Genomic DNA, 14,987 nt, shown 5'->3' with positions numbered 1-14,987 from the left:
ACTTGCTGCTTGTTGCTAGGTAGGACAAGCCTTCAGCAAGCTTTGTGGTTGTTAAGGGCAACAATTGTAAACTATGAATACATCACAGAACTGGTCTACTGGATGGTGGGCTGGAAAATTAGGTGCACATTTTGCCACAGATTGGAGGCCACCTTTGTGCTTAATCCCCTTGATTTGCACATCTCTTGGTGATCGAAGTAGGAAGCCAGGTTGGGCTCACAGCAAATGAAAAGCATTCATCTAGGGAACCAGCATTCCATGCTGTCGAGCTCTGGCGCCCTCTACAGCCCATGGCCAATGCTTTGTTTACTCCAGCCAACTGAGCAAAATAACAGAGAGTGTGCTGCACCTGGGGGCCTTTTTCATTGAAATGCTTGCTATCGTATTGTCAGTCCCAATACCTGTAGTGCCTTTGGCAGAAGCTAAGAAAGAAAACGGCCACTCAGCAATGAACAGTTTTTGCAACTGTAACTGCAATTACTGCAACTCAAATTGACTACAAGCAGTTTCATGAAACAGTCTCCTGTCATTCAGGCAGCTATGCTGTGGGAAAACCAGGAGCAAACCTAAGAAGTGATTCTGCTTCCAGCTTCTACATGTAGATGCCAATCAGCATCTCGGATGCCCTTCTGGGAACTTTTCAGATAAATAAATATGGGGTCAAACAGCACCACATGCCATGCTCAAGACTTGTAGTTTCTCCTCTATGAAAAGAATTGACTGTGTGCTAAATAACATACAGATATGAAATGACTGTGCATGCCTTCCAATGAGGACTTTAAGATAAACAAAAATGATATAAATCTCTAACGTAAAACAACTTAAAAACTAAACCCAAATGGGGCTGATCTTCCTACAGGGTGAGAAACTAAACTTTCAAATCGGAAAAGACAGAAAAGAATACAATAACAAATATAATCTTAATTCAACATAAAGCATGCCTTGGGCCGTAAATGGCACATAGAATGTACATAAAAATCCTAACAATTTGGAGGCACATCTGTTGAAACATACAGTTTTATTTTTGTGAATGCCACAGAAATGGGTGATACCTCTGCATCTTTTCTGACACAAACATATGTCTGAAATGTAGACAGCAGGGAAACGTTCCGTCTAATCTAAAAGAGAGAAAAAGAAACAAGAGGTTAAAAAGAAAGCACCTCTACAAACATGACAGCAGCATGGCTGTTCCTCCTTACTCTTCGAGGACATTGCTTACACCGAGATTACAAAAAATACACAGACAAGATGAGAAAAGCTTGGCTGTTCTGGAGGATGGTAGGTTCCCATGGAAACTGCTCAAACTACCCCTTCACTGTTCACATTCCACACAATGGATTGCCGCATGCATCTAATACACTCCATCTTTGAATCCTGGACTTTGTTTCATACAGAACTAGTCCCTTCAACAAATACCACTATCAGTAGTAGCAGTTACCATGGCAACAGCTAGATAGCAATGAATCACTAGTAAGCATGGAATATCTGTTGCCAAGGTGCCTGCAATTATGGCCACCAACAGTAATTGTACATCTCTTCACAAGATGTCTGTGCCTCAACGGCACTGGCATGTTCATATACAATTAACCAATTCTATGAATTTCATTGACAAAAAAGTAAAAGATAAATACTATAATAAAGATTAAAGAAACAGATTCTATAATGATTTCAGATCAAGAAAAGAAAACTTTGAGAGCTTTTAAGTTTGTCCACTGTAACCAAAACCAAACACACACACAGACACACACACACACATTTGAAACAACATATTGACTGGCATTTGGCAGCACCATGCCACAATTGATCACAAAACACTTTAATCATATCTGTGCAAATAATTATTTTTTTTCTTCATATTCTCAAATGCATCCTTTATGTGCACTGGCAAAACATTGCAGTTGAAGGCAGACCATTACAAAACTAGGTCTGGACATCTAGAGAGATAGACAGTGACAGAGTATTCGTATTTCCTGGAGCTAAATAGGGAAATTTAAAAAAAAAAAAAAAAATATTGGTACTTGAAAAAGTTCAGTAACTCTTCATTTCTCAATAGTTCTTTTGAGACAACACAAACTGTGACAAAAAAAGAAAGAAAGAGAAAAATCCAATCATAGGCAGAGAAGAATTCTTTGTCATGCTACCAGAAGAATTGCACTATGCATATCCTCTGAATCAGTTGTCAGTAAAATAAAGTTGTAGTAACATTTTTTTCATAAGTGTGCCCTGGTATCCAGTGAATGAAATTCTTTCTGTACCAAGGTCGTTGTCACCATTACATCTTTTGATATCTCAAAGATCATTAGATCCAAAAGCAGGATGATGACCGTTTGCGCGGAGGGAGGCAGGAGGGATAGTTTTCTTTTCCTTTTTTGGAGATGCATGTGGTGAGGTAGAGCATATCTAAGCATTGACCAATAATTCTGCCTCTTTTTCGGTGGATGGTAATACGGTCGGCCCTCACAACAGACAGCTATCTTCCATTCACTCTGCTGTGCAGACTGCGATTTATTTGCGCACACGCATACACAGGCAAGTTCAGCAGTATGAATGCCGCCACAGAGACCAAAGTTCGAAGGCTGTAATACCTGATAAAGCCTGATAAATGGTGTATATGAGGAAAAAATCATGAAATTGGAGAGCTTGAATAATTCCTTGAGTATATATAGGTAAGTACTGTGTATGCCAATTTTTGTGATCTCTTATAAATCTAGATCGAATGGAAAAGGGGAAATTCTACCCTGTTTCCTACTTGCCCTCATGCAGTGAGTTTGCACAGCAGATTGAATGGAAGATGATCTGTTTGTTATGAGGGGCCAGCCGCATCACTGACCATACAGTTAACAAGAGGCCACCAAACATGAGGCAGAATTTATCTGTCTAATCTTGTTAACCATCCCAAATGAAATGCAACGGCCTCCACAGAAACAAACAAACACACAAACATACATACACAAAATTATGAAGAGTACTGTTCATAAATGTCTATGTTCACTTAACACTGACAGCTGCAGTTAGCCATACCCAGACTCATACCAACCCTCTGGATACAGTCCAACCTCTTTTATCCTGCCATGTTGGGACCAATGCCCGACCAGATAAGCCGTTTGGCCGGATATGGGAGAAACAATGTTTACATACATGTACAAGTAGCTGTCGACCCAGTGGTAGCTAAGTAGGTAGTGTACACCTCAACAGTAGTGTAATGTATACTAGCCTGCTTAAACTTTTTGTCTTATTTTTTTTTTTCCAGAGGTTGAAACATTTTGATATATAATTCATAACATGTTTCTGTACGGATTATTATAGGTATTGTAGGCATCTTAATAATTGAGTCTAAAGTCTTTTTTTGTTCCTTTTTTTGTTTTTGTTTTGTTGCCTACACTGCGTAAACACGTCTGGATGATCAAGAAGTCCAGATAAGAGATGGCTGGATAGTCGAGGTCCAACTGTATATGAAAATGTCTACCTCACCATGCAGAGTGATACATGTTGATAATATATAATGTACCCTGTGCCCCTCCCAATTCCCCCCTCAGCCTAAGTGGACTGAGCCATGCTTTGGGAGTGGGGCAGACAGGGAATTCCCACATTCTTACAAAACACATTGACCTGTTTCAGATAATTTGACTTGCGGAAGACAGCCCTGGCAAAGCTTAATTCTACATGCCTTTACTTTCAAATCAGATTGGACATATATAGCTTTGCTTTCATTAATACTATGATACCCTTAGTTAAAAAGTGGCTTATGGATATATTCTCTTTTGTATGACCCATTACCATGATAGTTTTGCTTTGTATGTCGCCTATGCCAAATTCAAGCATTCATTCAATCATCTTATTCATTCATTTATCAATTAAATTCAATAGCAATATAACATTGTGATATTAACTAATCCTCACCAACACACGTTTCTGCAATTCTTGTCACACACTGTGGTCCACAACAAAGTGATCTTATGCAAATCAGCATATAAAGACCCAGTAGCATGGGAGAGAAGGGGGGGGGGGGAGGTCTGATTGAATCGATTTTCATTCAATGCCTACTGCGGTTTACATTTGAAAACCACAAATTGCCCTGGCCTGTTTGAAAAAAAATTGCCTGCCAGTGAATATATGCATCGAATCATACGCTCAAAGGGAACATTCGACTTCAGTTAAGATTCTTTGGCTGTGTGTTTGCTTACATAGAAATCAGTGCTAAAGCTATACGCAATTTGTTATGGGGATTTATGAATATAATCAGAGTCAGGCTAGTCTTCCCAATGAATGGTATCTTCATGCTACTGGGTCTTGAATGGACTCTGTCACTACCACATGGTATCATACTGCCAAGAATATCCTTGGTATGTAGAAGCAGTGAGTCTGAGGGGGATATTCACACCAGACAGGGTACATACACACTGCCACCATCACAAACATGCTATAAGTGCACTAACCCAGACTGTAAGGGTGATGTGACAAGGGCGAGTATAGGCAGAGGGGAAAATAGAGAGTCTAACAGCAGCATCTAGAAAGTCCTTCTTTCCACCCTGATGGCATTTTTCGCCTCAGGGTTACCCAGTATCCCATCTCGCTGTTAATGTTCCCCGTGAGTGATGCATTCCCAATGCATTCTGGGGTCATGCAAGACGTTTTGATATGCAGCGGAGCCTTTTCATAGCTCGCGGCATATTATGGAGAGACACAGCTTACGAACATGACACAAGCACCTCATTCTTTGGATACATTAATCTGTCAACACTCATTCATATTGCATGCATGTTTTTCAAGGAAGCCTGATCCATCATTTCTTGGCTGATACATACATGATTTGTGCTATTTTTTTGTTTTTTGTTTTTGGCAGTAAAGCCTGTCCTCATGAGTATAAATTTCTCTTTCTTTCCTTCCTTCCTTCCTCACTTCGCTCAGGAGTTTCCCGTGTTACTGGCAAGGTTGGCCGACACATGCTGCATAAGCACCTGGCCGAATTTCTTCTGGTGCATGTCGACGTTGTCGGTGTGCTTGAAGAGGCGGTCGCTGTCGATGTCCGGTGGGATGTTGGTCAGGAACTGGGCAGCTTGGATGAAGTCCATGGTGAGAAGTGTGTCCTCGTACAAAGACAAGATACCTGGAGACAAATTTGATAGAAAAATGTCAGAAGAACTTGAATTAGCTTTGCATTCGCACCCTGGCATTACTACAGACTGCGCGATGCGCAGAGAAGACAACGAAGGCAACGTTACTTAGCAACACCTACGCACTTCACTCTTGATGACAGCTCAACTTCGGTAATCTTCGTATCAATGCTAACGGTGATCGGCAATATCATCAACAGCGCCCTCTACACTACTGGGACTATGCACCTTTAAATGAAGCTTATATACTGCTTTAAGACTTGAATTAAATCTGTAGTCAGACTGACATCTTAAGACAGAGACAAGATGAATTTTGTCAAGAATGATGAAATGTGTCAGGGGAGCTTGTGTTAGCTTGTGTTATTCTGTCGCTCTTCTTTTAATCTATCAAAGCTTAGAAAATACACCAAGGCTTGGATGAAGTTAAAGTTGAGATGGGTTTCATCACACAGAGACAACATGAATGATATCAAGAGTGCTGGAAAGATGTCATCAGAACTTGTGTCAGCTTTGTATTAGTCTTTCATATCAATAAAGCTTAACTTATAAATACACCTAGACCAGGCTGTAAGCTAGGGTGGACATAGACACTGCAAAAAAAAAAAAACAATAATAAAAATAAAATAAAAATAAATGAATAAACATGAATTGCGTGAACAGCCACAAGGAGATGTTCAAAAATCTTTGGTCAGCTTGAAAGCCATTTTTTCCCATAAAGATATAAAAGTAAAACAGAATTGGAAGAAGTCTAGGGTTAGACTAAAAAATTTTCACCCATTCAATTAATTTTTCGCACTGTGCGGCTCAGAAACATATTCACCAGTTCTTGAATTCATGTTCTGCAATTGTCAACCCATTCAAAATAAGCAGATAAAGTTGGAAGATATTTTTGTGAGTTTTAGAATTCGCGCTAGCCAAAAGTACCATGAATTACAGAAAAAAACAATTCGGCATTAACAGTACTTAGTATCACGAATAAAACGAGAGGTGTTGAAAGGACCTTGGTTAGCTTTGTTTTCAGACTGTTTTATATTCATCAGATAGCTCAAAACTACAATGTTAAGGTTTGCTGGTTCTTGTCATACTGAGACAAGATGTATGGCATTATGATAAGAGAACGGTGGACAGCAAATGATAAAATAATGCAGGGTAAACTTGATTTGGATCAAGTCTAGCTTGCGTATCAGCACAATTACCCCCATCTAAATACTGGTTAGTGGTAAGTTTGAGTAAAGATCAGGGTTAGGGTTAGGTTTAGGGTATAGAGTTTGGGTTAGAATTAGGATTAGGTTCAGGATTAGGATTAGGGTTATGGTCAGGGGAAGGGTCTGGGGTAAAAGCCCAGGAGGTAATTGCCCTAGACCCCTAGCTTGAGCAAGGTCCTTTCACACAGAATCAGGAAGCTGAATGTCAGCAGGAGTAAAGAGACACAAAGAGCTCTGGCACAGTTCATATTTCTCCTGAGTTTCCTTTTTCCTCCTTTGCCCACTGAATAACCCCGCAAATAATTCAGTGGACAAGGAGAAATAATCTTGAATGAACCTCTTTATCATGGCTGTAAAACACACTTAGTAAATCAATACACTGAGGTGCATGATTACTTAGTGATAATGAGTATTTGTATATACCGGTACAAGTAATCTTGGTGACAAGAGTCCACTTTGTACGCATATCTCATATCTCTCTGATGTTTGACGAGGCAGCCTCAACCTTTGGCCCAAGAAATTGCTGGGCCGAACAAAACAACTTTGACTTTCATAGTTATATTTGACCTGAGTGTATAATACAGTGCAGGTACTGATCCAAGGAACATGCATGACTCATCTTGTGTTGCCACTGAGCTGACTACTGTATACGCCATATACTTAGCAAGTCTAATTTTTTGCTACCGTGACTTCCCTACATTTCAGCAAGTGGTTAAATTCGCAGTCATGGAGTACAGCAATAGATTAGAAAAAAAACATACATTTGTACATATATTGCAATAATGTCGAGATCAGCAGTAATATTTTTGTGTGTTGTCAAATAGCAAAATGTGTGAAAATAGATAACCCTGCAAAATATATGGCATATATTTTACTTGACAGAAACGTAGTCAAGCTACGCGAGGTTGGATATTATTGTGTCAGCCTGGAGCAGAGACTAAACCAGTGCACTTACCCAGTGCTACCCTGAAGAGGAATTCCTCACCGTCCCTGAAGAAAACGTCCCACACCCGACAGGCCACGTCCAGGGGCAGGGACTTGCTGTAGAGTGTGTACATCCTGTCCGGCAAAGGAGGACATAAATGAAGGGGTGGACGGAAAAACACAGAACATGCATGATGAGACGGGCCGGTGTGGTTCATACGCCCAAATTCATCTTCTAACCACAGAATGCCACTAATTTCACACATGACTGCTTCAAATGAAATTGCATTTGTAGATCTCATCCCCCTAGGGAAAGAAGGTCATGGGAGCATCACATTCTATTTGTGCAAAGGTTGCATTAATGTGACTGGCTTTTCATCTATTTTTTTTTTTTTTGGGGGGGGGGGGTGGGGGTGGGGGAGTCCAGAACACAATCCGACATGGTTGAAAGCACATTGAATATACACATACTAAAGAATTTGAAATAAAGGTATCATTACGATGGGGCAAAAACTTCTTCACAGATGCCTGGATGCACAACTAGGCCTCTTCATAATGAAAATGCATTTTTGATTCTCTAGAAATGATAGACAGCTATACAGAGCTCTATGCCTTTCATTTTTTTCTTTTACTTTCAAACAAGAAACGTAACCTCTTGAATGTTATGTTGACAGCCATCAGCAGTCAAACTTCTTTTTGTAAACAGAAGCAGAACATAACAGAAAGTGGATTTCTCTTGCTAAAACCAGGATACTGTAAGACATTGACTGACTGACAGAATTTAACAAGTGACACTACAACTTCTTGTGGGTAATAACCAACACAAAGTAAATAAAGCATATACGTATGAATGGTCGTATCTCTCTCTTTGAAAACAGAATTATAATGGTCTGAGCATTCAAGCTGTGAGCAAGTACAGTCATACATTTTTCTTTTTTTTTTCTCAAGTAGAAATGGAATTATGTTATATTTTATATTGCTCACACTAGGACACTAAAATCTAAACAAATACTGTGCATACACTTATGCTAGTCTTTTACCATAACAGGAGACTTCAGGCAATTCCACATTGCATGACTTTGCCACGATAAACCGGTTGTACGACTTAGCAACTGGACATCTCTAGCTTTGCCAGTTTCCAGTCATGCGACTGGGTAGCAATGCCAGATGTGAAGATTTAACATGTTGAATTTTCACTACCAGTCATGGACTATCACCAATCACACTACAGTATATGCTCTGACGCCAGTACAATCGTAAGTCTAGCCAGGGAGGTCGGGTCTCTTCCCATCTCCCTGGTCTAGCTATGAGGTGATTGCACAGTGATTGCACAGTGTGTGGTGTCAAGTCGTGCTAATGGTCATGTGACCGGTTGGATCGTGCATTGTGTCGTGGGCTTTAGACTCACCAGTCGATGATGTAGAGATCGGGGGAGATGCCCAGCTCGTCAAAGTGTGCATATAGTCGGGGCAGACTGTCCTGAAAGTACTCCTCAAAGGTGGAGAAGTAAGATTGCATCTAAAGGAAAGGGAAGAACAAGGGAGCAAAACAGTGTCAGCAATTTGATCGGGGAAGCCGGCCATCCCCCCTGGGAGTTGGCATCCCTGAGGTACTGGAATCTTTACAAGGGTGTGTGATATGCACAGGTTTGTTCTGTGTATGTATGTATGTTTGTGTGTGAGTGTGTGTGGGTGTGTGTGTGTGTGGTGTTCTTTTTTTTTTGGGGGGGGGGGCAGTAATTCTGAAATGTAAAAATGACAGAGGAGAAAGCATGGGACCTTGGGATCAAGGGACCTTGAGGACCCTTAGGATAAACATGGGATCAAGATTTCCTTCCTTTTTTTTTGGGGGGGGGGGGGGGAGGTATTTTTTTTACTTCATCATGAGACCAACTTTTTTTTAAAAAGCAAGTAGAAAAAATCCAGCTCATTAATCACTACATCATTCACAGTGGCGGATCCAGGGAGGACCGCACCGGGCACATGCCCCACCCCCCTTTATTTTTTGTTGAAACAAAAGAAATAAAAAGAAAACAATGTGGGATGGTGAGTGCGCCCCCCCCCCTCCTTTAATTTGTAAATGCACTCTTCTTTATGGAATTCCTGGATCCGCCCCTGATTCACAAAGTCATAATTATGTTGATTTTTATCCTGCCTGTGAATGACAGTTCAGAGTATTTGAGAATTGTCTCCCCCCATTGCATGGCAGCTTGTTGCTGTCACACATCTCACAAAACTGAACATTTTTCCCTGCCCGTGTTTTTGGCAGCTCGCACATATCAATCACAACTACAATCATTTTTGCTTGCATTTTTCCATCTATGTCTTCGAAGGTTCAAAAATTAGCCCGTATTTCTTGATTCATTGCATTTCTATGCTGCTGACAGTGATGATTCTGTTGCCTTCTTGTATAAGGTATCCCCTCACTTTTAAGCATTTTCTGATATAAAATTATGTGCTTTATTCATTTAACTTCATGATACTCACAACTGGCTGATCGAGTCTGAAGAAAGCAAGCTGGCAAGACTTGTTGAGGAGGTTGGCAAAGCAGATGAAGGTGTCTGCTACATCCAAGTAGAGGAGAAAGACGGCCGCAATGAATGACATTCCTTGCACCTAGTCAACAAAGAGAGACAGACAGACAGACAGACAGATGGTCAAGTCACTGGAGCGAGGAATTCCCTTGATGTCATATAATGTCTTTATTTGTAGTCATTTTTTGTTGGGGGGGGGGTTGACCCCTAGTGAGTAAAAAAAGTTAATGTTAGCTAATTCTTACACAGCTACTATTTCCACCACATTTTGACTCCTAGTAAGTAAAAAAAAAGTTTATGTCAGCTAATTCTTACACAGCTACTATTTCCACCACACTTTTACCCCTGGTAAGTAATCAAAAAAGTTTGTTAGTTACTTCTCACACAGCTACTATTTTCACACCATTGTGGTGCTCAAAGTGCTTCACAACATATCATATTTATATACTATCCAGTGCTATATTTTATGCTTTTCAAATATACACATTTATCTGATTATTCTAACGATTTTACCATCCACTCTCCATCTATTTTCTCAGTCCTCATTAGTCTAGAAACTATGATTGAGCTGAAATGTTTGTTCAGCACTTACAAAGAAAGTCAAAAGGCGCGGTCAGACTGGCAAAAGATCGAGAAGTTTAAGATCGTGATCTTTAAGATCTCGAAGTTTTGCCAGTGTGACTGCAAACTTCCCCCAAAACTTCTTGCGAAACTTCCCACATCAACCAGGGATTTTTCCCCCTCCCCCTCCAAACTTCTCGACCTTTTGCCAGTGTGTCCGCAAGAAACTGAAACTTCGTGATTTTTGTCACGTGACCAGTCCACCACCTGCTTGCGGGTAGTTTCTTCGAAGCGCGAGGCCATTGTCATGTACAGGTGTGCATTGTTACGTCACAATCACGAGCCATCGGTCTGCGCGCTCTTTCTTCTTTCTTGCACACGCGCACCAATGACCCAAACTTCTCAATCCTAAGATCGAGAAGTTTGGATGCCAGTGTGACCGCACGACAAAAGATCGGGAAGACTTCCCGATCTTAAACTTCACGATCTTTTGCCAGTCTGACCACGCCTAAAGACTCTCAGTCTTGCTACTGCATGGTAGCATAGAGTGACAATGTTACAATTAGCCTCACAAAGCCACTGGATATTTGTCTAAATGGCGGGAAAAGGAAAACACAACCTTGATTTTTACCATTCATGACGGCTGGCCCCATGCACAAGTTTGCGGAAAATGGAACTGTAATGATGACACTTCGAAGCCTCGCAACAGAAAACACCTCACATACTGTATGCACGGCTCCACATTAGCAATGGCTCAGGGCCACCAAAAATTGATGTCTGGCCACCAAATTTCCAAAAAGTCTATCTTTTGGTGGCACTTAAGATTCAAAATGGATTGTTACATTTCTGTTTTGTTTCCCACCAATACATTTCTTTTCGGGGCACCAAAATTTCAGATTTAAGGATTTTAGTAGCCTGAACAGGCCACCTGAGATAGCAGGTTAGCGGCGAGCCCTGCTGTATGCATGCTCATTCTAATAAAATCGCGGAAGGTAATGTGTAAATTGCAATGAGCCACACCAATGGGTAAAGCCCGCCACACACTATACGACTCGTGACTATACGACTGACAGACTTTGAATCTGAAATAAACAAGCCTGTTTATTCTGAGGTTATTGTGATTTATTTCAGATCCAAAGTCTGTCAGTCGTATAGTCGTGAGTTGTATAGTGTGCGGCGGCTTTGCATTGAACAACATCTCTCTGTCTACAATGGATTGGACTATAAGCCAGGCTTTGATCCAGAGTGGGAGAATGACTGCTCATAAAACTTACATATCCGACATCTGGTCTGTAGCATGCATACGCTCCCAGGACACTGTGGAGCAGGTCGAAGTAAGGACCTCCCTGGAATATGAAGAGAAACAAGCAAAAACATAGAACAAATATTACATGGTCATCCTACTATATGGAGCAGAGGAACAACAGAATATACACACAAAAGAAGAATTGATGTTCTATTGATGTTCTAAAACTAAAACAATGCTCAAATTTTTGTCTGTAAAGGTTACATTTGCACTCCATTTTCTTGTGGCATTGATCACCTATCAGTCTTAACCAAAGTGGTCACAAATTTGTTCTTGTTGGGGGGGGGGGAGTGCACAGAAAGGGGGATTTAACAGCAAAATCACAGTAACTGTTACTGAGACCATCTCACGTGCTATAAAGATGATGGAATGTTCACTCTGTAGGATAAAGTTATTTTCAAGACAAGCAGAACCATAAAAGTTCTCACATTTATTGACACAATCCAAATATATTTTGACCACATCATGAAATATCTCAACCCCCCCCCCCCCCCCAGTAGTTACAAATAAAACTTATGCATGTTATTATATTGCACACCTTAAAGGAAGGTCGCACCATCCTGTTGTCCATGAATTTGTAAAATTCAGTGCCACAGTCAGCGGCTGTTAAAACATCATTCATATGCATAGAAATGGATCCCTCATGCAGTTTGTAGAAATGAAAATAGAGATTGTACAACTCATGACACTCAAGACTACACTTCAGAATGTGTGAACAGTATTAGATACAGGTCATTACATTTTCAAATGATCTCACCTTCTGAAATATACATAGATGTGGGAATGTCCTTGCTACGTCCAGCTTGATGACTTCCACGCTGTTTTCTCGGCTGGCGGCATGAACTGGAGAATGAAAGAACATTAAGATGTGACATAAAATCAAGAGAATGATATTAAAGGGTCTACATATATACTGGTCGGTGACTGGTCATAATGCAATCATGTGACTAATGCAGCAAGGATTGTTATATTTCCTGCAGTGATGTAACATCAGAAAATATAATTCCAGAATTTGACCGGCTGCCGCCAGGGCTAGAATGAAATGTGTATCTATGTAGACAGTTTATTATAACAAATATTGCCTTGTCTATTATTGTAATATAATGCTTGACAATCCCTTGGGAGTTATGTTTTCCCTCGAGATAGTATTTTCCCTCAACCCTGCATGCTTCTGGGAAAATATAATCTCCTACGGAAATATATAAGTCCTGTGGGGATATCAAGTGATACAGACAATATCTGTACGATATTGGTTGGGAACTTTACAGTCATATATCTAAGAGCAACATCCAAGTTTAAAAAAAGAATATTGTGTGACAAGATCACAATACTGAAATTGTCTTAAGATTAATCACTTGCTCTGAGGTTATGTTGATTGAGTGGGAGTGTGACATTTATCCATGGTCAGAAAGATGTACTGAATAGATAGATTAAATCATAACTTGTTTCAAGTGGCTGCTTTGCAAGCAATCTGTACTTGAAAGTAAGCAACCAAAGGAAAAATGAATTTTAATCCCTTCCGGGAGGACTAGGCAGCAAGAAGAGAGTGCCATTCCTAGGGTAACAACCAATTCTGCCAGGAGGCTCATACCAGGACCCTTATGATCAACAGTCAGTGATCTTTTATACCTCATGCCATAATAGCTCCTCAGTAGTAAACTTGATAAAACATAATACAGGGTGAGTCAGAAAAAAAGTCCCATCATTTTGAAGTTGTGTTGATTGAAGTACGAACATCTTATCATGGGCTTCATATGGGTTTCTTGGTACAGTTATCCTCCCAGTATTTATGGTACCTTTTTTATTTGGATTTTTGCATGCATGATTGAATAACCGACAATCTTTAGAAGACTGCAAAATCTCACTTGCGTGAAGTGCCTGGGTGAAGATTAACATAAATTTTGACATTTGACTGTTTTTTCTGACTCACCCTGTAGAAATGTAAATCTCTTGCCTGGGGTATTCAACTACACTGATAGAGCATGAGTAACTACTTGTATAACTGACTAGTTAGAAATCAAAACATTGAAGCATCAAAACAGCCGATTAACTGTCTATTTTGAAGTAATATCGATGGAGTGGGTTGCACGACTACTTACTTGTTCTGTGGATGACCCTGGCAAAGTTATGTGACAATCACTACTTGTCCTGAGCTGAAACTAATTGAAGATATTTGGAAGACACATCTGGTGGTGGGATACTTACTCTCCTCGAGGCCGCCCCCTTCTGATTCACTCTCGCTGCACATCCTGATTCTGTCTTTGGCACGGAGAAGGAAGATTTCAAACAATTCTGTACAGAAATAAAATGAGAACATCACAGAAGTTGAGAACAGAGCAATTTACAAAGCACACAAAAAGACACAAACATGCAGGCAGAGCAGCAGCTAGATGAATTCACTCGGGTTCATAGTTTGGAGATGTATCCATATAAACCTAATCAGTCAATTGGTATCCAAAACATCAGAAGAGTCTGCAGTCATATTTATTATCAAGCTAAAATTCTACAACATTATCCTTCTGACATCATTCTCTCGGCAAGAAGCTGTGTGAACACCGAGAATATTTTTCGGCAAAAAAATCCTACCTAAGGGAACTTAATACAATGGCCAATAGGGCTTTACTCTTGATACACAGAAGCACATTCTAATCCCATACCCTGCCCCCCCCCCCCCTTTGACTTTTGAAATTGAGCTGGAATTTTTTCTGTGTTTGTTTCTTTTTTTTTTCAGTTGGAACATTGACAAGATATTCTTGCAACAACCTTTTCGAAAACTAGCTTTCCTTAGACATCTATACAGTAGATGCTACTTTTGTGGAAAAAAAAATGAAAGTTTACAAGAAAACAACCTTGTTGCTGTGTTACAGACAGTAGCTTGCAGGTAATGGCTATCCAGAAATTAGTGGGATATTCCATGAACTTTTGGAGAAAAATTGATTCAGGATAGACCGGATAAGCATCTGGAGAAAACAGGATAACTGTACAAACACACTAAATTTCCCCTAGTTTTCTGAGTGCACTGATTATATAGTAACCTCTACATGCTGGAGGCCATTTCATATTGCAAGTCAAATGCAACTAGATAAGCACTCTGAGAGCGCAGACCTCCGCCAAGCATGCAGCTCATTTCCACCACTGATGTTGTCCTTCATAGAGATATCAGTGACTCCCCGTGACCCATGTACTTACAGCATTGTGTGCTGAAAGTCGCCCGATTTCCCAATATACTAGTAGAAGCCTTTGCTACGTCATAAATCCTCAGCTGCACAGCGCGCCTCACCCTAGCAGAAACTAGAGCACGCACTTTAGTGCGCGCATGCAAACCTCAAATACGTGCAGCCTGA

The 14,987-nt window shown here is 40.4% G+C and overlaps 1 protein-coding gene across 1 annotated transcript in view; it reads right to left on the bottom strand.

Annotated features, from left to right (window-relative positions):
- Positions 1-4,725: 4,725 nt before the first annotated feature.
- The window catches only part of LOC140241501 (TBC1 domain family member 14-like), a 71,801-nt gene continuing 61,539 nt past the window's right edge, over positions 4,726-14,987 (bottom strand). Inside the window, exons 7-13 of the mRNA XM_072321230.1 lie at positions 13,845-13,935; positions 12,401-12,473; positions 11,612-11,683; positions 9,730-9,858; positions 8,652-8,761; positions 7,275-7,378; positions 4,726-5,107 (exon numbers count right to left, since the gene is read on the bottom strand). Coding sequence (XP_072177331.1) covers positions 4,905-5,107; positions 7,275-7,378; positions 8,652-8,761; positions 9,730-9,858; positions 11,612-11,683; positions 12,401-12,473; positions 13,845-13,935 — 782 coding nt within the window. The 3' untranslated portion in view covers positions 4,726-4,904. The remainder of the gene's footprint in view (positions 5,108-7,274; positions 7,379-8,651; positions 8,762-9,729; positions 9,859-11,611; positions 11,684-12,400; positions 12,474-13,844; positions 13,936-14,987) is intronic.

The sequence above is a fragment of the Diadema setosum genome, chromosome 18, assembly GCF_964275005.1.
Source record: "Diadema setosum chromosome 18, eeDiaSeto1, whole genome shotgun sequence".
NCBI classification, from domain to species: Eukaryota; Metazoa; Echinodermata; class Echinoidea; order Diadematoida; family Diadematidae; genus Diadema; species Diadema setosum.
This window is presented reverse-complemented; position numbering and strand designations above follow the sequence as displayed.